At 41.1% G+C, this 25,977-nt stretch overlaps 1 protein-coding gene across 3 annotated transcripts in view; it reads right to left on the minus strand.

Annotated features, from left to right (window-relative positions):
- The window catches only part of GRM3 (glutamate metabotropic receptor 3), a 101,446-nt gene that overhangs the window by 16,037 nt on the left and 59,432 nt on the right, over positions 1–25,977 (minus strand). For all 3 annotated transcript variants that reach the window (XM_066182768.1, XM_066182769.1, XM_066182770.1), the window contains one exon: positions 14,716–15,571. In XM_066182768.1, the coding sequence (XP_066038865.1) occupies positions 14,716–15,571 (856 nt within the window). The remainder of the gene's footprint in view (positions 1–14,715; positions 15,572–25,977) is intronic.

The following is a 25,977-nucleotide window of genomic DNA, read 5'->3' on the forward strand; positions in this document are numbered from 1 at the left end:
ATTTAAGAAATGAATGAGGCAAATGAGACAGATAAATACCCTACAAAAGTATTTTTCCTATACATGTCTACAGATTTTCCATTCAGGTCAATGTTCCTCTCTTAGGCCAGACACTTGCTGTGAGGAATTTTAAAACTAGTCATAGACCCCAACAACTTTTGCACCGGTCAGAGACAGAAATGTTTTCCTCAGGCCTTGTTGCAAAGATCTTGCAAGGGATATATGTGGAAGAGTTAGCTAACCCAAACTTGTGCCCTACAAAAGGGAATGAGCATTTCTAAGGTTCACTTTAGAGTGGTATCTAGAATAGCCCAGCCAAACTGATCTGTTGACCACCATGAACGTGATTGCCTGAAATACATCCACTGTTTATGCATCTGAAGTCAAGTGAGATGAATAGCACCAATGTCTGGAATAGAGAGCTCAGAGTTGGAGCACCAAGTGGTTGCAGCATGTCCAAGCTCTCTGCAGTGTACCTGAGAGCTGGTGTCTCACAAACTGTCTACACAGGCTGCCGTGGGGGCTATCAGAGAGAACACTCTGGGAACATTTGCAAAATAAGATAAGAAGAGCCTGAAAAACTAGATGGATTCCTTCAGCTTGTCGTTATCCTCATTATCCTCAGCCTGGTGGAGCACAGAACTCCCAGGCTACCTTTCCTGTGAATTGCTTGCCTCAAGCATAATGTTTTACATTTCCAGGTACGTGTTGTCCTCTTGCTTGTGTGACTCTTGGGCATAGATGTGGTCTTTAGGACGTGGGGAGAATGAACTAGATGCTGAGTTACAAACCTTTATTATGGAAACTGTGAAATTGCCCTTATTATTTTAAAGGAAATTTAAGGAATTAAAGAAAATAATTCCTTCTTTCTTAAAGCATTTGGATTTTGAGACATGGAAGGTAAAAGCATGTAAAAATTCTGCGCTCACATTTCTCCTTAAAAATACAAATAATCTCCCCTGAAATTAAGAATATTTCTTGCAGTTTTTTGGTTAAGGTTGTATTATTTTTACATTAAAATAAACAAATACTTATGGAAAATTATCCAAGGTTTTTTTTTTTTTTAATAAGTCTGCTAGGTCGGTAATTAATATGATTAATTTGTGAGATTCCAACATAGAAATGCCTTTCAATTGATACCATTCTTTTAATTTAAGTTTATCCACTTTAAGAAACAGTTGGCACAAGAGGCAAAATGCATGCGATGTAATTCAAACCAGCAATCAACTTGCAATTACAAAGGAAATTAAACCATGACTTCAAACTGCCTAACTCCTCCCTCAGGCCAACTTGCTCTTTTGTACACAGAAGCAAGGGGAACCCACTCCCATTATGAAGAATTATGGCCACTGTTGAGGGTGACAACACATCAGCTCAGGAGCTGGAACTGTGAGTTCTGGGCTGGCCTTTGGTAGCTCCTGAAATGTTTCGATCTGAGGAAAATCTGAGTTGGTTGGTGACTTCTCTGTCAGTTTCTGACCATTAATGTTGTTCTCAGAGTCTGTGGGTTTGGCTGTGACTTTCTGCCAGTTCAGGGGCCATGGGTACCCAATTTGAACATTTGGGTGAGGGACACTCCCATGTAACCTCAGAGCTGGGGACTGGTGCCATGCCTTTTACCCCTCTCTTCCCAGTACATCTGAGGTGCAGCTGGAAGAGATTGAATCTGTGTTTTAATTTTGCTGAAATTTAATTAAATGTAATTTTTGACTAAATTGGGGACATGGTTATATCACAGGGGCATGAATCTTTCTCTTTTTGGAGGCACTGTTCCATGATGTGATAATTCCACCCCCAGACTGCATACGTAGCTGTCTAAGGAAGTGTAAAATACCTAATAATATTTTTGCCCTTTTTTGTCAGCCTGAAGGAAATATGAATAGATTTAGTTATTAAGATATTAAAGGAAGTCGGTTAAAACATTCACTCCTCTTTGGGCACTTGAGGATTAGAGAGGTGTTTCCAGACACAGCTCTGAATAATTTAGTTAGATAGTTTGCCCTTAGAGATCAGAAGCAAATGAACCATGAAATAGACCCTCTGGCTGTTATTTCCTAATTGACTTGATATGAAGCCTCTCCCAAATCAGGTGGACTGACATAGATTTAATTACTTATGCTGCAATGCCATTATTTAGTAGTAGTAATATCATAGCTGTGACAGTCAAAGATGCACGAAATTTCAAGTGTCTAAAAAGGCAGTATTTCTTATTAGACTTACAGATGGAAGAAGTGCACAAGCTTTCAGGCCCAAGGTCACTCCATTAGGTCATCAGCACCATTGCTCAATAAATTTGACCTTCATTTATTTTGAAAGAACAACTCTGCTTGGAGTTTAGTATATCAGGTTTTTGTTTCCTGCCTGAAACAAAATTTCCCTTTGCAAACAGCCTCATGACTATCCATTTGCAGAGTAATTGCTGAAAGCTTTCTGTTCACTTCTTTAAAAGTATAGAGTTCAGAAACACAAGGTCTGATTGAGATACAAGACAAGATATGACAAAGAGCTGTTACGACAAAAGCTTATTTTTTTTCCAGATATGTGGGCAGTCTAATAAAGGTATTGCCTCTTCCTACAAATCTTATGACTCTATGCTATTATTCTTGTTAAGGAGCTACTGAAAACTCTCAGCAATCACCCTACAAATTGCTAATAATGAGGTAATTTGCAAAATGAAATTGTATTTGCAGTAGGAAAATAAAACCCTAAGTAGTGAATTCTAAGGAGTGCGTGTATTTGAAATAATTGAAGCTCAAATTTATTGAACATTTTGTGGAAAAGAAAGGAGCTTTAGAGTGCCTCAGAGCTGGAATAAAGACACAATACCACGGTGAAACACAGGAACCTTTAGGCTCAGACATATTATGCATCTCAGTTATAGCATTTGGCACACCTGACATAATGCTGGTAGAGGACAAAGATTTGGATCACGGCTGGAAAGGTAAATGTCTCACATATGACATGGTGTAAAATTCTGGAGTGGACCAGTTTTCTCTAGGAATATAATATGTGAATGAAGAAAAGTGACCTGTATTTCTTGAACATTAGTTTAATTAGAGTGGCTATTTTGGGAGTGCAGTTTTCTCGCAGACCTCCTATGGAGAGTGGAAAGAAATTGACACCTCCAAAGGTGGGCTCTGGCTAATGTGAGATGCCATCAGGGCGGTGGTTAACTTCCTTCATCAATAATTCTCCAGTTATACTACAACAGTGTGTCAAAGAACACGTGACATCTGGGTGGCTGCAATTTTGGCCACTGATGGAGAAATAAAACTAATGTTTTCAGTAAGGCCCACTACGTACACTGAATGTGCTCATCCTCCTTTGTAAAGGTATGAGTCTGGATTTTATTTTTACTCTTTTCTATATAATAAGGCAGGGGCTGGAAATGCACATTTGCTGAAATTGCAAGTTAATTCAGTATTCAACAGAGTCCATCTCAGCTGACCAAAGGCTGAGTCAGCCAGAGAGGTGAAAGTGGACTTCTCACAACAACGAATTTCAGTCAGAAGACAGTGAGATAAAGGATAACTCTTGGCTTTTAAGGTTATTCCTGTATGTCACACACAAGCTGCCAAGGTAACACGTCACCTCTCCCAACATCTTCAGTGTTCATCTGCATGTGTAATGCTACAACACACAACCTGCACATCCCTTAATACTTGCAAATTCTTCTGTTCTCAGGGAGAGAAGATAAAGCTGAGAGCACAGAATCATTTTTGCTAATGCTTTGCTCCACTGAATCAGTTCAGCAACAGCAATCACTGCACCTCAGGGGAAAATGTAAAACGAAAATGTTGATTTATTTGCCTGTTTTATGGTGGAAGCAGAGACACATTGATAGGATTAGACTGATAAAATGTTTCAGAGATCTAGAAAAGACATTACAGTACTGCCTCAAACCTTCCTCTGACTTGAGATAATTTCTTCTCCAAAGAGCCTTTAAAGATGGGCTTTTTATTCTTTCAGTTACTGGAGCATTAACTAGCCATTAGCTATTTATTCAAATGGATGTGCAAATGTAATAGAAGAAGTTTAGCAAACTTTTTCAGCACATTTTCATCAGTTCTCAATGCCAGTTTCATAGTTTTTCCAGCCACTGTCTGTCTGGTGGAGTCCTATCCCGGTACAGGAGGCCAGTTTTTGGCACAAAGCTGATCACTTGGAACAGTAATCAGCTTTTGCATTCATCAGGGGGATAGAGAAATGTCATGGAAAAAAAAAATACTTTTACAGAAATCACAGGTAAAATTTATTTATAGGAGCACATGGTGTATAGTTATTTACATCAAGGGAAGGAACCACAAGAGCACAGCCTTTTGCTGTTACAGGCAATGACATAATTGCTGCTTAGGCTAGAAGAGTCCAGCAATCCCATCCCATAAATTTCTGCATATGATCAGGCATATCCTAGTGTTTTGGAGCAAATTTAAGACTTTTAGTAAAAGTTAGAGCCACAGGGAAAGTGTTACCGCAGGAAGAGAGCAGGACAGCTCTGTAGCAGAAGCATAAGAAGATGCTTGAGGCTCCAGAGCTGCACATAAACTGTTAGCTACTGATCACTACACAAATTCAGCCTTGGGAAGAAGGAAAGGTGGTTTTTAGGGCATAATTAATAGAAAGAAGAGCATATTTGCAACGTGTGCAAAATTTCCTGTGGATGGTGAAAAAGAAAATACAGTAACAAGAAGGTACAAGGCCTCTCCAAGAAAAAGAACTGGGACTGTCCCCTGATTGTGGATGCTGGAACTCATCAGTGCTTCTACCTGAACACCAGGAGGTTCTCCCTTCCCTTCGGTGTGTAAAGACCACTGCTTTTGGATTTGCTGCTCACTCTTTATGAATGCAATCTCAACAATCACACATCAAGTATTACTTCTTATTACAGAATTGGGTTAAGTAAAATAAAATTTTAAAGAACAGTGTGTGAGTGCTCCTGTGAATGTGCATGTTCATGCCTCTCTGTGTGTTTTCCAATCCATACAACAAATGTGGTTAATATTGGGTCACAGAATCAAAGTGATATCAGATATAGCCCTTAGGAATCACATTCCACCCTGAAAATCCATATTTTCTCAGCTAGAGTTACATGGGATTTCTGTAACACACACATTCTGCATAAGGACTCTGTTCAAGCCTGGGCTTCCCTCAGCTTTCTTGCCTTTCTCACGCCAGTAGTTTCCCTGTTTTCCCTGAGCACAGTGCAATCCCTTCTCTGAATAAAATATGGTGTTTTCTTTGCTGAACTTCATATTTCAGCCACAGAACTGGTAAATATTTCATGTGTACAAAGGAATTGTTGCCTTAGCTTATTCCATCAAATTGTCTGGAATCCGTGTATAGCAGCAAGTAGAAAAATGTACTGCATGAAACCTCCATTGAATTGAGGAGCAATTGAAGATACACATTTAAAAAGTGAGTACCTCTCAGCTGTCAGAAATGGTCTTGAATTTCTTCTGTAAGAAATGTGCTAGATGTATATGTGCCATTAGCCTAGAAGAGATGGGATGATTCATATATTGCCAAGTAGAAAGATGGGCTTGTACAAGAAAAGCAAAACTGAGAGATGAAATTCAAATGCAAGACTGAGGGGGAAGGGGTCTTCAGATTGTGAGGTACAATAACCACAGCTTTCCATCTTCTGGGTGTTTGCAAACACCATTCCCATCCCCACAGCTTCTGGCCCTGAGCTGTTCTTCACACGCATTCGGGAAAGAGTGAGTTTTTTGTGCAGAGACCCTACATACCAAATGAGTAACCTTGGTAATTTCTTTACAAAATTCATGCCTTAAGTTTAAGGATTTATATTTGGAGACATGGTCCTTTCTGCCTTAATGCTGAGCCCATTTTCATCCCAACAGTGAGGAGGTGAACTGTCCATGGATGAAGCAAAAAGCAAAAGAGCAAATCAAAGGATTGATCCTTTAGCCATGCTACAGCTAGGATTTATGGACAGTTCTCTTAGAAGTTTCTGGGTCTCTGATAATCCCTGAGCATGAATATGTGTCTTGTTCCCCTTGCCTTGAAGAATTTTAATATTCTTTGTCTTCACTTGTTATATGCTCAGACAAATGCACTTTCATGGCAGGAAGAAGGAAACAAAAGGAAATGACTCATCCAGATAACAGCAATGAAATACATTTTTACATTATATTCTATATCTGCTTACTAAATAACCATAAATATTGCAGTGATGCCAAGGCAGATATTCTCTAAGATGCTTTTAGAGGTGTTTAGAAACTTGGCTCTGACAAATGAAGAAATGAAAGTCACACACATTTGTCTGTCAGGTCCATCCAGTTTGCAGTTGATGGGAGTTGTGTAGAAGATCAGTTTGTGAAGTGCATGTAAAAGGAGTTTCTGCTCCATGAAGATGTAGAGGTGGTTGCTTTTTAAAAAAAGGGAAAAAATTTGGGAAAATATGTTAGTGGAAAATGTAAACAATGGCTGTTTTGAGTTGGGTTGAATTTCCTTGTCCTTTTTATAGAGAAACAGGCCTGTATCACTGGGTGGTAGGGTATTTTGCACTGGGAATCCGAAATGGAAAAGACAAACTTGAAGGGAATAGTTCAGGCTTTGTAGAAAGCTTAAATAGATTCACATGCTTGTCTGGACTGCAGTTTAACAAGTACAAATACAGCAGTTGGCTTGGGATTGGTTTGTCTGCAACTTTGCTATGTGGAATTGATGTAGAATTCAGGACATGATGCACGGCTAGATAGCAGCACCAGGCTGGGCTGAGTGTCAGTGTCTCACTAATGCAGCTGTATTGGTCTTGTCCCTGTTTCTGTTTTAACCACTGTTAGCCTGGAAATATCTTTTTGCTGTGCTCTACTGGATGAAGAAAATATCTTCCAGGGATGTCATGAAATTAAGGTTATTTCAGGAGAAAATATACTTTTCTATAGATTATGCTTTCACTTTTGCCTTTGTAGTATAATTATTAGCTGCCAACAAGGATATAGGTTTTGTAAAAATAGCATAATATTTAGTTATCTTTGGGATTAGACATCTGTATTTGTGACTTTCTGTAGTTTTCTTCACCACCTTTTGGAAAGACAAGTTTTCTTGGAGACTCACTGGAAGGCCAGGACACACCTGGATTACCCAAAAGGGTAGAACGGAATCACTTTCTCATGTGCTGTGCCCGTCCTCAACACTTCTGTGGTCATGTTCTGAGCACAGCCTTTGCCTTTGTCAGCCCCTGTTGTAGTATCTCAGCATGCAAGTGAGACTAACTGATATTAGATATGGAAGTGCCAAAGTGCTCTTTTGGGGCAGGTGGTAGAGAAGAATCTGGTCTTTCTGTGGGCTTTTCAGAGCCAAATTAGATGCTAAAATGCAAGGGATAGAAATCCTGAACCAGAGTCTTCTTTCTCACCTGGTATCTTCTCCTTCAAGGTCACAGGAAAAAGAAGCAGACCTGACATCTCTTTACTTATGTGTAAATATTTCTCCCAGGTAAATTTGCATGAAGAATAAGAATGTAATCCCATGGTATGTCCTGGGTTCCTCCTCTACAGTAAAACCCAGTAGGATTGGGAAAGGGAATGTGCACAGTTGGGGGATGAAAAGGTTGTATGAGACTTCCTGCTCCTCTGAGGACTTATACAGATCTTTGGTGTTTGGGATTCACATATCATTTGCCAGCAAAACAAAAGATAAAATAATAAGTATTACACAGCAAGCAGTAGGAAAACACAGGAGCCTGATTTAGAGAAATTAGGTTACCAAGCCTTCTGTCTCTCAAATATGTGATCTGAAAGAAAACCATTGCTGTTTGTCAGTCATGGGTTTCTCCACAAATACAGAGTGTCTAATCTCATCCCCATTTACACACTCACATGGATGCTGTGAAATCCAGAGATTTATGGCTGCCTAAAGGCTACATTATTAATAGGAGATAAGCAGCTGAGTATAAATTACATACAGGGCACAGACTATATAATTTTATGTTCAGTATTTCATAGCTCAGCTGAAGTGGTGGGTTGTTTAAATATTCAAGTAGAGGAAACCGAGATGGAGATCTAGTTGCAATTTTAGGGATGCCAAAGTACTTTCACCTAAATATACCACTGTAACAAGTTGGGGGCTGTTGCTGGCCTGTGCTTTCTGCAGGCTTTCCAGGAATGACACCCAGCTGGGTAAAGGCCAAAGGCAACACATTTCCAGAGACTTCCTGAGGACTATGAAGTAAAGCTGTTGCTGCTTTGTGTCCTGCTAATGTTGCATTTCCCATCTTTCTGTCCATGAGAGCTCAGTGCCCAGGTCAGGCAGAGAGCTGTGGCAGCAGGCAGTGGTGGCAGCAGGCCATGGGGACAGTGGTGACACCAGGCAAAAAGTACCTTGTCCCTGAGTTAGATGGGGAGCAACAGCCCAGCACACCTTGACCTCAACTGCTGGATATTATCTCAAGGGGTAAAACCACAATCCAACCTCTGCTCCTACTCACTCAGGCTAATTACTGTGAACAAGTGGCAAAGGAAAGCACAAAACAGCAGCTTTTTTATGATGGTCTCTGGCTTGATAGCAGACACCACTAACAGGTAGGTCACTGACCTGCCATTATGGTGAGCGAAGTTTTAATGGAAATTTTATTTGGAACATGTGCCCTAGAGATGATGATGCCTGTGTCCCTATGCCAGCCCAGGTATCCAGTTCACAGAGTGCAGTGAGTGACACACATCACAGAGTGAAGACCAGTTGCTTGCCATCATGATACCTCAAAACTAAACTAGGTGTTGAAAAGATTCTATGGTATTTTAGTTTCAACTGATTAACATCTACAAAGACTTGAGCAAATTTGTCTGATTGCACAGCTGCCTTACCTTTCAGCAGGAAGTTAGACTAGAAACCACCCAACCTGCTTTATTCTTTAATTTTATGATTTTATGTATTATGAATCTATAGCATGCATAATTAAAAATCTATATAAATACATTTATATATGTACATAAATATGTTAATATATACACATACTAAACTCTTCAGGAGGACTAAATAGAGATAGATTTATTTACTCTTGGAGAGTAAATTTACCCAAAATAAAGGAACAGCAGATCCCATGATGTCTGTAAAGAGAGGAGGAAGGAAAAAGTAGATGGGACCATCAGGAGTACCAGGCCTTCCAAATCTCTCTGCATCTCTCTGTGTATTTATACCAGTGTAACTTCAATACTGAGAGAATATGGGAAAATACTGTGCAGGTCCAACTGTTCCTCTGCTCTGAAACAACAAGTTTCAAGTGTGCTTTCAGAAACTGTCCTTTAGCTGCTTGCAAGGTTTTAAACACTGTGACACATTTGTGGTCCCAGGAAAAGGCAGTAATTTTTCCCTATAAATCCTAGACATCTTTTTCATGTATCTTTTCAATTAGTATCTTGGGGAATTCACTCATTTTCCTTGCTTTTATTCGCTACAAATCCATCATGTATTACACTTTTACAGCTCTTATGATTAACAAGGTATTGGATGCCTTCCGCCCATGTGAGCTTTGCCTTCATCTGAAAGTGTGTTCTGGTTTATTCTACAAATAAGCCTCACAAGGAAGGCCACGAGGACCTCACTGCTGACCCAGTGCTGAGGGCAAGGGAGATCTAACCTGATGAGAAGGAGCTCCTTGGGTGATATGATGGAGTAGTAGGGCCATCTGCTGCAGAGCCTGGGCTGTGAGCTCTGCCTTTAGCCTGCACAGGTACTCCGTGCTGTAAACTCATCTGGCCTTTGAAGTTTCTACAGCTGTAATCTGCTCGTGATACCAAGTGCAGCATTCTTTTGGTCTGTGCTCTATGCAGCATGGCTGAGCACTGAGTTTTGAAGTGCACTTTTGACAGGAAACATTTATGGCTAAATCCCAGAGCAGGGAGCATGCAGTGCTGCTGTTCTCAGAAGTAAGGTGACATCTGCTTGTTGCAGACCATGACTTAAGCTCTTTCTTACTTGGATGGAACAGATATGATGGAAATGGTCTGTGAAATTGTGTTCCCACAACAGAAGTCACCAGTGTTCAAGAATAAATGAGAAGGTGAATTTGTGCTTCTGCTTCATATTATTTCAGTGTTGGCTGGGGCAGAGTGAGGAGGAAGAGAAGGAAAAAAAAATGAACCACAGAAATATAAGACCAGGTAAGAATAGAAGTTTTGTCATAAAGTCCAGTGGAGCAAAGGGGACAAATCAGACCTGACTTACATCCCTTTTCTCATTTGGAGCAGTCATTCTGCTTTGCCAGGGGAGAGGACTTGCCCAGGATAAGCTAGTTTTGATGATACAGGCTTTGCTGTAGAAGAGATGGATTTCTGAACACAAGTCTGAAAGGTCCATGACAGTGACTCTGGTAACTCAGGAGGGAGAAAGGGATAGGAAAAGACACTGAGTACTCTAAACATGAATTGCCTAAATTTTTTAATGCTCTTTTTTTCCAAGTGTACTACTTTAGCCAAATTCCTCCAACCATTAGCTGTGCAGGTTCAGAAAACTGCATAAGATATATGGACATGCACATATCCCCAAATCCATGTCCTCTTCTTCCCATATGCTCCCACACTAGACTGAGGGCAGGGTTAGTCCTGTTATACCATCAGCCCTGCTAACTGGAGTGGGAAAAGCTGGAGCCCAGCCCCACACTCCTGGGTGACAAGGCTGCAACCAGATAAGCAACCCTGGAGCAAATGCTGGTCTTTCATTATCACTGCTACCCTTCCTCACCTCCAGTCTAATGTCCTGGAGGAGCAGCTACACCAGGAAGCAATAGATAGTGCACAGTTGTGCAGGACCCTGCCGCTTTTTTTATCCCAGGTGATGGACACCCCTCTCACACTGTCCTGGCACTTGTCAAATGTGAGGCTTGTAGTAGTGCTGTGGGCAATGACAGCACTGCTTTTTTTGTGTCCTGCTGGTGGCTTAAACAAGCTGAAATAGTCAGCAAAGCTGTTTGCTGCACTGTCCCCTCCACCCTTGTGAGGGAGCAAAGCAAGATGTGGGTTCACCCCTAGATTCATAGCCCTCCCAGGAGCCTCTCTGTGTGCTGCCCTTCACCAGGCAATGGCTGGGCATGGCAAGAAGTTGAGTTTACTCTCTGCTCTCTGCCATGGAGACCTTCACTTTTGTTCAGCACTTCTTTATTCTGGTAATACAAGTTAACAGCCTCTTGGAGTGGCATCTCTTTATCAGCAGAAAACCATCACGATTTAGAACATCAAGTGCTGCACTTATGCCCTCAGGAGGGAATGTAGAGGATGGAAAGATCAAGAAGATGAACCAGCCTATATCTCTTTGAAAGGCCAAACAAACACTGAAATTGAGTGAGCGAAACAGTGAAACTGAATTATCTAGGGGCTGGACTTTGCATTCTCACACCCTGCTGCTGGAAGCTGGAATTAGGCACAGGAGTCTTTTTTTCCCTGCTGAAAAGATTCTGAATATCACGATGGTTACCATATATGTCTTACTGACTTGCAAGAAAATGATGTGCCTGCTGTATCTCACAGACAATAAGGAGTGAAATCTCACTCTGTCTTCATTCCACAGTGCAATTTTGGGGAGTTGTTTCAATTTAATGAAAAAGGAGAAATAAGTAGGAACCCAGAGATATTAATGAAATACTTGTCACACAGCATGTCAGCAGCAGTGGCAGCACAAGGATGCACAAATCCTGGCCAGTCTCCTACAACCACCCTGCTGTTAGCTGGTCCCTGAGTATTTCCTTGCAAAACACATTATTGCTGTTCCTGAGAGTCTCACTTCAGACTTTCAGCTAAATGGCAAGTGAAAATAAATCTTAATCACCTCATAATCTGTCTGTAGTCAGTAGCAAGAGATGTAGGGGCAAAGCATACCCTGCATGGGCTGGAGCACTCTCTGTAAGTGCTGATCCCCTCCATTACCTGTAATGAAAGACTAATCAAAACTAATTTGAGTGTTAAGGGTAAATGTCTAAAATTGCTCCATCCCACACCAGTCACAGATCATTTACTCAGACTGGTGAGTGTCAAATACACCATGTTCCAGGAAACTGGGATGAGACATTCAGGGCCATTTGCTTGATTTCTTCCACCATTTCTTTGCTTGATTTCTGTGCTTGCAGGGCTCATCTGTGTGGACCCCTGCCTTTCGGCAGAGGAGGCACTGCTCAAATAGCTACTTCTGTGTCTGCAAATCCGGTTATCACCGAATTTCTGTTCTGTTTCTTGCCTGCTTCCTTGTGGTGGGTGAGAATCATTACCCAGGCCGCAGAAGAGAGAAAATTCACAACCTGACTTGGTTGCAGTGTAGCTGCTGGACTGGTAACTTCTATGCCACCCTCTCTCTGTGCTGGGAAAACATTCTCAGGTTTGGAGGCGGAAATATGAGAGCATAATTGATGAAATGTACCATGCAACAAGGTCCTCATATTGCATTAACAACACACCCAAAGATTTTCTTCAGCCAGTAAAGAGCAAAGAATAATTCTTGATCCCATATAAATCAATGACAAAACTTATATGTATTAAAATCTCACATATGTATTAATTTTTCACACCCTTCTGAAAGGAAGAAGGGGTGGAAGATTTGCTTAATAACTCGCTACATAAACGTCACTCACCTGCTTAAAAATAACTTGCATTAAAACATAGATTCACATTATAATGGAAGAACTAATTATAAAGAAAGGAGATGAGCAAATCATGTTGTAAGCTGGTAAAAAAAATGTATATGGAACAAAGCCATTGGAAAATAACTTGACAGGCTTCTTAGTGTTTCAAATTGGAAATTAAAATTAATGGAAAATAAAACTTTTCAGCGTTTCAAAGATTTCCATGCTGATTTTAAATCAAATTAATTTGGTTCAAAAAAGAGTCTTCTGTTTTCAAAACTGAAAAATTACAGGCTTCAACTTTTTTTCCAGCTTGAACAGCTTCAACTCCCAATTCATAAAAACATAGAAGATATTTCAGTCAAAATTAAAACTAATTTTTCTGGCTCTAGATAACTAAAAATTTTCCTGTGATTTTGGTCGAAGAAAATTGGGGTCATTTTGACTTTATATCTAGATGTTGAGTGGGAAAATTCTTGGGTGCTTAAAAATATCTGCATGTTAGAAAAATGATTAAGAATCCTACATTTGAACAAAGGTTCCTTAGTCTTAAGGCTGGAATGTATTAATAGTGTCTTCGTTTAAGCCCATAAAAATACCTGTAGTGTCAAAAAAATCTTCAAAATAATTGAAGTTTAAAATATTGAAGTGCCTACTCATTTAGGTAGGTCATTACAGTTGTGAAGTATCTCCCTGGCAGGGACAGAAGCACACCACTGCCTTCCCTCCTGATCAGCATGCCAGGAACCAGCTCCCATGAAGTGCTGTCCTCCCCAGTCCAATTGATTTCAACAATTTAAACACATTCAAGTATCTCAGAGGGTAAGTGCAGGCAAGTGAGAAAATAGTTTCTATGTTGGAAGTGCGGTGAGGAGGGGAAGGAGAAAGGATTATTCTTAATTTCCAGAGCTCTAAACCCAAAAATTTTGTTTCATTCTGACTTGAGTACTTGGCTACACTGGCTGCACCCCACTGGGAGCTAGAGAAGCACCAGGGATGTGGTTAGTGCTATACCTAGAAATGATCCAAGCCAAATGCTGAGAGCACCTCTAAAGAAGGGAAAAGTTCAAGCTCCAATCTGACAGTTTTATGTTGTTTTAAGTGTTATTAGCATTGTACAATTACTGAAGATCTCTTGGGATTGAGAATTCTGCATCCTACACGTGTTCATCCTTCAATTCCTGTTGGAGTTTGTTCTCACTCAAAACACAGCGTGATGGTTCCTTACTATCAACTCAGTCAGTTGAGAATATGTTTCATAATACACAGAAATGCAAGTTCAACCTAGATGCTTCAGAAGAAACTTAGACACGTAGTAACATAAAGACAGGATGTTCTACACTTTACTTGTTTCCTCTGTAGATCTATTAAGCTTTGCTAAGGTGTAATATTGTTATGGGATAGTATTAATAATAAAGCTAAACTCAGCCATATGTGGTGGCAAAACCCCAGAGATGCCATGTGCTGTGCAGCCAGTCCCCATGAAGTTTGCTCATATCATTCCCAAATTGACCACTCTTCTCCACATCTCCTGCACATTTAATATAAGTTTTTATACTTTGCCATTAAACCTGTAGTTCTGTAACACAGGTAATGGCACTCCCCCATATATTTAAATAGTTTATATACATCTGGTTCTATGACAGGAATTATTACTTTACTATTGCAAGGACATTGGCCATGGTCCAGCAATTATGTAAATTCATAGCAAAGTGAGGGAGGTAAGGAGGCCAAGTCTTGGCATGGCAATAAGCAGGTGGCTGCCTGGTGTAGCAGGTGCTGAAGGGATCATTGGCTTTCAGACATGCCCAAACTGGCTGTGAATTAAATGGGTGTTGGTGTGTGGAATTTTAGAGGATGGAGTGCAACATTGCCAAGACCAGCTGTTGTCACCTTCACCTCTTCCTTCTGCTGGAAGCAGGAGGAGCATCAACCTGGTTTTTTTTAGGGTTCTCACCAAGCACCTCTTCCCTCTCCTTTCTGTCTTCTTGTGACAGGAGTGACCTTACCTGTGTACCACCCTGGTCTGAACTGTGTAAATAGTAGCCACCAGGAATTTAGCTAGCTGCTACCATGACTGATGAACATTTCCTTAATTACAGTGCTTAATTACATTCTGTAGGTACCAAAAGAGGAGTTATTACCTGTAAAGTTTACTTTCAGGAGATAATCTTTGTACAGCTTCCTGCCATCCAGATGCTTCATGGCATCACAGAGTTTGGTGGTGTTTGGGCAGAGAGTCCTCTGCATTTTATGCAAGGCGTGAGCCATTGCATACACGGCATTCACAACAAACATGATCTTGGATTCTTGCTCGTAGTTTGAACTGTTGATGGTGAAGTGCTTTTCACAAGCCTTTCTGTGTGGTTTCCGGTTCTGCAGGTTACACTGGAACTTTTGCTCCCAGAAGTCCTTGAACCAGGGGTTGCGCCTGTTGTTGTACGGGCTCAGACTTTGGAAGTACTTGTCAAACTCTTTAACGGGATGGGAAGCCAGCTCCAAGGTGATGGCCCCGGAGGCTACGTGCTCATTGCCCTTGACGATACTCTCCTGGGCGCCCCAGCCATCGCTGGCGATCCAGGTGAAGGAGACGTTGAAGCGGTTGGCGGCCGCGATCAACTCGCGGGAGTCGTCACCGCGCATGAAGAGCACCACCACCCTGGCGTTGGGCTTCTGCAGCAGCTCCCGGATCACGCCATCGTAGGACTTCCTGATGTTGGACCGCCCCACCTTCTCGGAGGTGGCGATGCAGATGTTGCGCAGGCGGGCCTCCTGCTCAAAGGCCTCGATGCCTGTCTCCCCGTAGTCCCCTTCGGAGGCCACGGTTGACACGTAGGTCCAGTTGAAATACCGCAGGATTTCAGCCATGGCTTTTGCCTGGTAGAAGTCCGGGGGCACCGTCCGTGCAAAATAATCATAGCGGGACTTGTCGCTCAGCTTGGCGCTGGTGGAGGCGTAGCTTATCTGGGGGATCTGGAAGAGCCTGAGCAAGTTTGCCACCTGGAGACAAAGTGGGGTGCAGGGATTATTAAAGAATGGCGTTTTTAAAATGGGACAGAATTATTTATGGAAAGGCGTTGACAGTGTTTTTTAATGAGAGATGTTCTGACAATCACAGATTGAGGGTGTTGACAGAGGATGTAGATAACAAACTCCAGGGAAAGCAGTGCGGTGCGCTGAGCATATGCACAAAACCTTTTCTGATGCCCAGTTAATTTCCTGGGTCCTGCTGGGACTATAATGGACCTCTATTTTTGTGAAACTGAGCCTGTTTAAACAACAGATAATTAGACACAAATGGACAATATATTTCAGTTTCAGACTGTGTTCCTTACTAAGGCCTGGGGATTTGCATGCCTTTGCTGTTCATAGTGGGATTCGTCTTCTCCAAGATTCATTGAATTGATGACCAAATGCACTAATAAGACATAAATTTCCATTTTGTGCAAATATCACAAATATACAGGCCATTTGCAGAACTTTCTAATCTCATTTATTCAACATAAGTCCCTACCTCTCCTATTTTTTACTCATTTAAACTGTTTTCTGCGATGTTCTGGCTGCAGACCAGCTGAGATGGCACATTTGTTGCATGTTAGTACTCTTCAAGTGTTTCACAATATCACAGAACCACAGAACCACAGAACCACAGATTCACAGAATCATAGAATTGTCTCAGTTGGAAGACACCCTCAAGGATCATTGAATCCATCTTTTAAGTGAATGGTCCATATGGGAACCAAACCTATGACCTTGGCATTACAAGCACTATACTCTACCCAACTGAGCTAATGTCATGTTGACCTACAGTTTTTAATAAATAATAAAAAAATTTAATAATCTCTATTTGCCCTTCTGGTTTGATTTATGTGGTCCAAAGCCCTGCTTTTCCTTTTTTTTTTTCTTATGTGGCTAGATCCAATACTTAAATAATTCCAAATCTACCCTGCTGCTCTCACAGAAGTGCAACTCTTGATCACATCTGGAAAAAAATGAAGAAAAGCTATGGCATTTTTTCCTGTGATAGTTTCTTAAATGACAAAGGGAAGGTTGGTGACTAGAAGTTCTGTCCAGTAAATTAAATTTGAAGCTAATCTTGGAGTACAGCCTGACGAAACCATTTGAAAAGTAATAGTATGCTTCAGATTCCTGGAGTAGTGTACTTGAGATTCCCAAGGGAAACGTATTAAAAATTGCCCAACCATTTAATTTTTTTTTAATCTTACCCAGATGTTTCTTTGACCACAGACTGTATGTAAGAATTCAAAGGCAAAGGACTATCTTGAAAAAATGCTGTAGAAGAGGCAAATTTTGAAGGCTCAGACATCAGTAGCAAATTAGTCTGGTAAAAAAACCCCAAAAAACAAAAAGGAGAATTTTATTGCTTTTCAGCAACCTTTATGACTTAGGATTTTATAGATTTAGAATCTGTTTTTTCTGTAATGCAAACACTGAACTAGTGTCCTGCTGTAGCTCAGTCTGCCCCTGTTAACTGGTGTAATCTCATCTGGGCCAGACTCAGCCATACATGTACAGGGACTTTCACAATCTCTGGGCCACATGGAACTGAAGACCTCAGGAGGTTCTTATCCTCCTGTCCTTCTGGAACACCAGGAAAGACCAGGTCTGCTGACATCTCAGCTGTAGCTGTTGGGTTGAAGTTTGCCTTCACAAAAAACCCATTGATGGTGGTTTATTTTTGTTTAAACCAAAATAAAACCTTTTCTACAGTGCTTGGAATGAGTATCCTGAGCTGTCGCTGACACTGCAGTTTTGCCAGAGAGTACAGGCAGAAGGCTGGGAAGTGCTGTGGCTGAACGAGTTACTGTCCCCCAGAAAGCAGCTGTTGTGTTCTTAACCTCCCTGCTAGATGGTAACAGTCATTAAACTGCCTAATACTGGAAGTGTGGGATTTAATTTGCATCTGGTGATGGAAATGAACAGCTTTAAAGCCACAGGATGGGCAGAGAGACTTGTTCTGTCACCAAGGTACAATGGATGCTTTGAGCATTGTTAAGTCCCTGTGGCTTTGTAACTTTGATTGCATGCCCACATATCCACATGGTTTGGTTCACATGTACTCTCTCAAGAGCACTCCAATTTGGTAATAAGAATGTACTCCATATAGCTATTCTGGAACATTTCCTGCAGAACTATGTGGGCTGGAATTGCTATTCTTGTCTCAGTTTATTCTAGCAGGAATTATTTTTTTTGTGCTAAACCATAATGAAGATCTGCACACATATCATTCTACATTTCCCTACCCAAATTGCCTAAAGAAGTCCATTTTCAGCAGCTCAAGTAATGATGGTCAGTCAGTGGACAAGCCTTCAGCTCACAGAAAGGTGCTCCTAACAAATATAGCAGCTTTATAGTTAGTTTGGTTTCTTTTTTCTTTTTATTTTTCTGTTTGTTTGTGCCTTTTAAATTTTTTTTTCTTTTAGTCTAAGCAGTAAATGCATCAAAAGAATTACTCTCCCCACTTACATGGGGGCCCTCAGCCTTGGAGGCCACTACACTTCTAGGGTCCCTGAAAAAAGCTGCAATTTGGATTCCTGTGCTCTGGGGAGAAGCAAGTTTTCTTGTGTTTACAGCTGTTTGCTGTAAAAGTCTTCATTATGAAGCTGTCCAGACAGCAGATTTTTCATGGACTAAAAATTTTAAAAAATAAGAAAGTCTGATTAATCATAAAGGATAGTGACCCAATCATCTCTGAGAACTATCACTACTCATAGAGTTCAGTGAAGTTGTGTCTGTTATTAATTCAGATCAGGACTCTCTTCATGAAATTCTCAAGTGGGGATTTTCTGGACTATTGTAACATCTTGATATTAGGGACTAATTTTTCAAAAAAGCTCAAGTCTCAGGCACTTAGCTGATGCAATTGAATTCAGGACAGTTCCTTTTCCCAGCCATTTCCATGCTGATCTGAGCATTTGATCATGGAAATGTTATCCTGGTTAAGAGACTAACAGGAGAAGAGCACAGGTAGCAGATTCTGCAGAGGAGCTGATATCTAGGACTATGTCTGCTCAGTGTAGTGGAGGACAGTGGGATGTAAACCAGGGTTATGTGCACTGAGATTGAACCACCTGAGGCACACCTCCTGTGTAGCTCCACGCTGCCTTGGCATGTGTGGAACAGCTTCAAAATTGCAGTGCAGATCCAGCTTTTGCTAAGTGAAATAATTTATTCTGGCAAAGCTCCAGGGTGCAATTTAATCAAGCCATGGTACATGCAATTAGTGCCTAAAATCCATATGTTGGCACTCAAGTAGCAGAAGTAGCCAGTTCTTTTCGCTGTCAAAACTGGTGGGTTTTGCAGATACCTTTGAAGATAAGTCCGGATGTTCTGCACCTGCAAACCACAACAACCACTTTGCACAGGTTGCTATGACCAAAGCACCTCAATGGAGTCCACATTCAGAGAGATGGGAAACCTTTATCTGCTGTCATGCTGCTGGCCTTATTAGTGCAGCCACTATCCTGTGGTCAAGTGTCCAGTCCCCAGGCAAACCTTGCTCTCACTCAGCTGCTGGGATGGTGGGTGATTTGTTGCCCAACATGAGCATGGCAGTAAATCCAGTGCCAGCCACGTCCCTCCATAAGGACTTACTGGCACACCAGTCCTGCCAAATCCTGCAAATGGAGTGGCTATGGCAGTGCCAGGGGAGACCAGTGTCCCTCTCCCTCTCCACATCTGTCACTTCTGCTTCTCTGAGCTGCACTCTCCCCATGGTCCCAACTCCTGGGATGTACATTATTCATCAGATTAAAATCTCCCCTTTTTCAATTTATAAGTATTTTCTTATATCCTTTGGTCTTGCATCATGTTAATAAATACATTTACTTTGTGTTCCTGAGAACAAACCTGTACCTATTGAAAAGCTGATATTAGGCTCCCACCAAACCTTCTCTTCTCCAGTCTGAAGACGTACAGTTTCCTCAATTTCTTCTTGTAGGGTTTGTGCTCCAGACTCTCCTCCCCATGATTGTGTTTGTATTTATTGAATCATCCGTTTACCAAGGGACCCAAAGTTAGAGGTAATATTCTAGATGTGGTCCAATGAGAATAGAATAAACAGAAATATTTATTTTCGTCTCTGTACTGGCTATGTTTCTGCAGATACAGCCCAGCAGGCTGTGAGCCTACTGCCAGACTATATCACTGGCAATAAATACGAGCAATAGTGAAAAGCTGGCCTCCACTATAATTTTCTCTCTTCTCTTGGGATTTAGCAGGCTCCAACCTGGGGACAGTGTGACCCAGAGTGACTCAGTCTGGACACTTCTGACACACTCACATAATTTGGGAGTATTTTGAAGGAGGAGAGTTCAGTGATGCAAATGCAGCTGCTCACCTTGGACACAAGAAAAAATTCACTCCAAGATAGTTTGTTTTCAAAGGGAAATTAAGGCCTTACTGCTTTTAGAACTGAAAAACCTTTATCAGCCTGGAACATCATCTCTCTCTAACCCATCTTAAAACTAAGAGTGCCATCTCTGGGATATTATAATAAACACTATTAAAGGCAGTGACTGCAAAGGGAGTGTGTCATGACCTGCAGCAGAAAGCACTAATTTGGCTTCTGCAGGACTCAAGCACTGACACCAGAAGGTCACCGGGAATGCCAACATCCCATTTTTTAAATCATTAAAGGTCAATTGTAAGGAACTCAACCAGATGCAGTGAGGTTATTTAAGAGTCCCCCACTGGCTTGTTCTCCTATGGAATCTTCTGGTGCATTGCAGGACTGAAGCACTAGTTTCCATCAGCTTTCTCACTCTTTGGTATTAAAAGGGCTGTTTCCTAGTTTGTAAGTAATGGTCCTTAATGAAATTCCTTCCAAAAGGTAACTCAGGAAAAGATAATTCACTATCAAACAAATAAAATTGTTTGGCATTTTTTGTTAGCAGGAAGAGGGGTGAAGGAAACATTATTTTTAGCCTTGCTCTTCTCCTGAAAATTTAGGCAATGAAGCTGAGAAAAATATAGCTAAATATTTGCAGCCGACTCAGTAGCTGTCACATAGAGAGAAGCAGTGTTTGAACTGTGAAATAACTTCATCTGCAAAATGAACATCAGAAATAAGGAATACTGTCAGAACAACAGCTAGGATTTTTGCACAGGACCTGGGAACTTCTTTTTATATTTGTGTCTGTCCTGTGCAATAAAAAATAAACCATGGATGGCATACAGAGAAATGTTGTGCTTTGAAGGAATTGTTTGGAAATCTTTTTTCTTTTTTCCTGCAGGGGACGGCACAGTGAGCTGCCACATATCCACTCTGCCTCCATACAGCACTGCTGTTGGAGGGAAGTAAGCTGAGAACCAAACTTGCACCCTGAAAAGAGACTTGTGCAGAAGACCTTGCTCTGCATGAGGGGTGCAACTCTTCTCCGAGACTTCATGTGTAAATGTGACTTCTGTCCCATTTACACATGATCAGAAAAGGTGCTAAAACTGGGGCTGTTGGTTCTAAAGGAACATGGAATTGCTTCTGGAGTTAAAAGAGCTATCAGAAATAAATATGGTAATTTAAGACTCATTTACTGATGGGTAAGACCTAGTCAGAAGGAGTAGAATAAGTATAGACGGTGTCTAGGTGACCCTAGCTAGTTCTTATTTTTGGCCAGTTTCTCTTGTAGTGACATCATTTCCCACTTGGAACAGTTCATTGCTCCCTACAACTCCCTGAAAGGAGATTGCAGCCAGGTGGGGGTTGGTGTCTTCTCCCAGGTAACAAGTGATAGGACAAAAGGAAAGTGTCTCAAGTTGAGCAAGGAGAGGTTTAGATTGGACACTAAGAAAAGATTTGTCACTGAATTGGTGATTGCCAGCACTGGAACAGGCTGTCTAGGGATGTAATGGATTCACCAGCTCTGGAAATATTCATAAGACATGCAGATGTGGCACTTGGGAACATGGTTTAATGGTGGACATGGCAGTGCTGGGTTAAAGGTCCCACTCAATGATCTTAGAGGTCTTTTCCAACCTTAATGATTCTATGATTCTCTCACTGGATGGTAGAGCTCCTTCCTTCTTACCTGTGATCTCAGTGGTTAGTTATCTATCCCTGGAAAGTCTTACAATTTCCCCTAAGCAAAAGGAGAAAATGCACACACTGAAGAAATAAAAATTATAGCCCAAAACCAAATGAAAAAGGCTGCAAAGTAATCTGTTACTGTGGAATTTTCAGAGAAGCCAGAGGGAGGTGCCCATTTTCCTTTGAAATCTCTAGGAAAGAGATGCCCAGTGTTCTTTGAAAATCTCAGCCTAGTTCAGTTTCTGAATGTGGAATAGAAACAAAGAGAGGAATTAACAGCAAGGATCTGGCTGAGAGAGGAGAGAGGGGAAGAACAGAGATAAAAGAGGAGAGAGTTTAAAGGAGACACAAGGAAGCTGGCAAGTGCATGTGTAGCTTAAATACTGGTGGTAGGTGGTCCATCTCACAGAATAGATTTTTAATAAGGATCTGGTTTACTTTTACAAGCACAAAGTCACCAGAGGCTGTCAGTGCACAGCACAAATGACGTGTGTGGCCTGGCAAACCTCTGCAACCCCCTGCACATTTCTCCTGCCCTGTTTTGTTTATTTTTTGGTTAATTTAAGGATTTCACACTATTTTCAGTGGTGATGGAAGTCAGAAGCTATTGTTAAGACTCAGGTTGAAAGATGGTTTATCATTGGAGAAAGGAAATGGAGGTGATTATCTTTCAGGCTCCATGAGCCCTTGGCAGATTTTTGTGGCTCAGGAAAAATGACAGCCAGGAAAAGACTGCCAGTAAATGAGTACATATTTGAGTTTCATGCCAGATGGTCACTCACTTAGGAGTGGCTTTAGCTTTTCTGATAGCAGTAATGCACTGTTAAACCTGCTGCAGTGGTTTTGTTACAGTTTATTTGAGACACAGCAAGGGACTGAAAAGAAGACAGCAGGGCACTGGTTTCTGTTCTGCCATTTTTTCCGGATGAGGCTCAGACTTGGAAATAACCTTCATGGTCATGATCTGGAGGTCTTATGGGTTGACAGCCATGTTAAAATCTTTAAATCCATGTGAACATAGTATACACAGAAGTTAAAAATCCAGCCCACTTAAAGGAATGTTTTAGTTTTTCTAAGAGCTGACTGCAGGGAATGAACCCTAGTCTTCATTTTCAGAAAAATAATCAAGTTTTCAGAAACAGGGAAGAGCAAATCCAGCACTTGAATAAAGGAATTCCTGCGTCCACGTGCATATCCCTGACAGGAGCTGACCTAAGTATCTTACACATGGAATTGGGATTGGTTATCCAGGTGCTCCACTGCAAATGAATACTACCTCTTTTTCTTATCATTTTTACTGTGTCAATCTCTCCAAGGAAAATATGTTTGAAATTTCTGTTACAAACTAAGAAAGAGTGGATAACCTGGCTAAGATAAAAATGAGCCACAACCCTAAAAGAAAACCCTCAAAACTTTGAGTAATTCACCTCCTGATGCTAGATTCAACTCAAGTCAGAATTTTTTTTCATGGAAACAGCTTTTTTTTTTTTTTTTTTTTTTTTTTTTTTTTTAACATGAGCTTTTCCATTGACTAAGAATCCTGGCTTGAGTTTTGAAGGATCAAATGCTGTGCAGATTGGGCTCACTGCTAATTTAAACACAACATCTAAAAACTAATTATCCAGATCATCATTAACGATAATAGCCTAGTCTGACCAGAAAATAATTAAGCATTCTGCATTCTCTTGTTGTTTTTAGTCTCTGCAAAAAGTGCCTATTGCACATACTGACTCAGTGGGGAAGGTGTTCATTGCTGATTTACCAGCAAAATCTTTTATTCCTTGGTGGAAGGGTAATGAAAGAAGTACAAATCTGACAGCAGGAGTATCATGAAGTGATTTGGCACACAGCTGTCCAGACAAAAAGCAGGAGAGGGAGGGTGAAGGAAGGAGAAGAAAAAATATTGAAATATAAAGACAAATTCACAGAAGGGGGAAAAAAGCCAGAAATAATTTTTGTCTCAAGAACTCAGCATGTTTTATTTTAAGGCTAAGAAACTGCACTGTGGACTTTATGGTGTTTACAGCTCTCAGCAAAAGAAAAATGCTTGCCAGGGCTACATCTGGAAGCATCAAGCACCCTGGATGCTGCTTGAAAACACAGGGAACAGGGGTGCTGAGCCTTGCACACCCACCCACCCACCCACCCACCCACACACACACACACACACACACCCCTGGTGAAATATTTTGACTTTCAGCTGTGGTGTGATTCTAGTTGCTACTGGAGCTACTCTGTTCAGATGACTGGCTCTGAAATCGGTGTGGCACCAAAATGCTTGCCCTTAATGCTTGAAAGTCCTTACATTTTCAAGCTTGAGTCTGGCAATGCCTATTATTCCTGACAGGGATTTTCTTTCGAAAGAGAACTTGTGACTGGCTATCTTAACAGGGTGGCCAACAGGTGTGAATGGCTTAATTATGTCTTTTCTAAGGCTTAATGACATCTTTTTTAGGTGGAATGAAATCTAGACGAAAGCTAGAAAAGAGAGACTGAAGGAAGGCCAACACAACCCATGTCAAGAGAAAATAAACTGAATACTTTTTTCTACCTGGAAGAGGCTTGATGACAAGTTGAATGATTTGTGAAACTATTTTTCTGAAGAACTGTGTTGAGAAAGATCTTACATTTGAAAAACTATTGACAAGTCTAGGGAAGATCATAGAGTAATATTAACTGTAAGTATTGTTCCATCATCCTCCTTAGGTTTTGAAAATTAGATGACATACAAATTTTTTATGCAGCTATATTACTATTTTTTACAGGTACTTGCTGAGAAAATCTCTAGTCAGGATTTCCAATTTCCATTGGACAGCTGCTCCAAACCTAAGATTTTGGAATATGAAACATCTATATACACTCTATTATGTATATTTGATTTTTGCTGCATGCAATTTACTGCCTCAGATATAGATTTAGTCTTAGGTCAGTGATCGCCAGAGACTGGCTTCAGAGAGACAGGCTGACAGATGTTGTGCAAGAGGCCACAGACTACTTTAGAAATGTGATCTGACTCCCTCTGGGTTTCTGGGAGGGAAGGAAACACCTGTACCATTTCCTCTGCTGTAACTACTTTCATGGATATGTCTTACAGGCTACTTCCTATCTTCATGTTCTTTGGACACACTTGAACTTAGGATGGACTGAGAAACACACTGACCACAAACCAAAGGTACAGCAGGAAAACTGCCACTCCTCCACAAGTGGGATAGGGCAGTCTTATGATGTTTCAAAATATTTTACCGGCCTTCAGACAGCTGTAGCTGTGGGAACTGCTGAACCAAAGGAGGTATCTTACAGAATTTCTTCTTTTTGTTTCTAGTCACCTCTGGATCTCATTTAGCTTTTTGCATCCCCAACCACCTACCATTTTCTGGTTTGATTTGATGTACTCTTTGTGTGATTGGAAGAGATAATGAATAATGATTTCCTTAACAGTTTGTGCTGCCCAAGGTTCTGTAGCTATCATTTCCCCGCTTCAGATGTCTCTTTTTCATCCTGAAACTTGTTCTTTGTGCTCCAAGTGATCAGACCCACATAAGTGGTGAAAGATACATTCCTGCTCTGCTAGCTGGTCCACAGTGGGACAAAACCACTTCTACTACAAGAGGTGGCTGAGGTTCTGCTCTGCAGAAACTGTTCTCCTGCAGTGTGGATAAGGATTTGCCCCTATATTCCCTACTATGAATACACAGATGAGTTACACACTCAAATACAAAAGGAAATAAAATGTAATTTCTTTAAATTCTTCTGTGCTTGTGCATGTCCTAGGGGATCTGACCATGCTCCCAACTGATGGGATTTAATGCCCTCACAAGAGCAGCAACCAGCTCCCCAGAGGTATTCTGATTGAAATGAACATTGGATGAACTCTTGCCCTATTTATGAAACAGGCAAATGAGGTTCTGTGGGCTTTTTGTCACTACTGGGATAGTCTGCAGTACACAAGAACTCTTATTGCTGTTGACACTGGTGCAGTGATTAAGGCCTGTGCTCAGTCTTGAAAAATGTTCCACACTGACTCTGAAAAGATATCCTGCACAGTCAAGACTTGATGCATTTGGAAACCTGCAGCTGACCTTGAAGAAATACCAGATGCAGGACCTTAGTCTGCATCAGTCTGGGCTTATGACACCACTCACTTGTGATTATGAGTCATGTGAACTAGATTGTTTTATTTGACCCAAAATAATGTGACTGCAGAATCACAGAATCATTTCGGTTGTAAAATATCTCCAAGATCACAGAGTCAAACCTTTGACTGATCACCACCACGTCAGTCAAAACATGGCACTGAGTGCCACATCCAGTAACTTCTTTAATATGTCCAGGGATAGTGACTCCAACACCTCCCTCCCTG

This window comes from Chamaea fasciata, unplaced genomic scaffold, assembly GCF_029207755.1.
Source record: "Chamaea fasciata isolate MVZ Bird 193981 ecotype frontalis unplaced genomic scaffold, bChaFas1.0.hap1 SCAF_5, whole genome shotgun sequence".
Classification (NCBI taxonomy): Eukaryota; Metazoa; Chordata; class Aves; order Passeriformes; family Sylviidae; genus Chamaea; species Chamaea fasciata.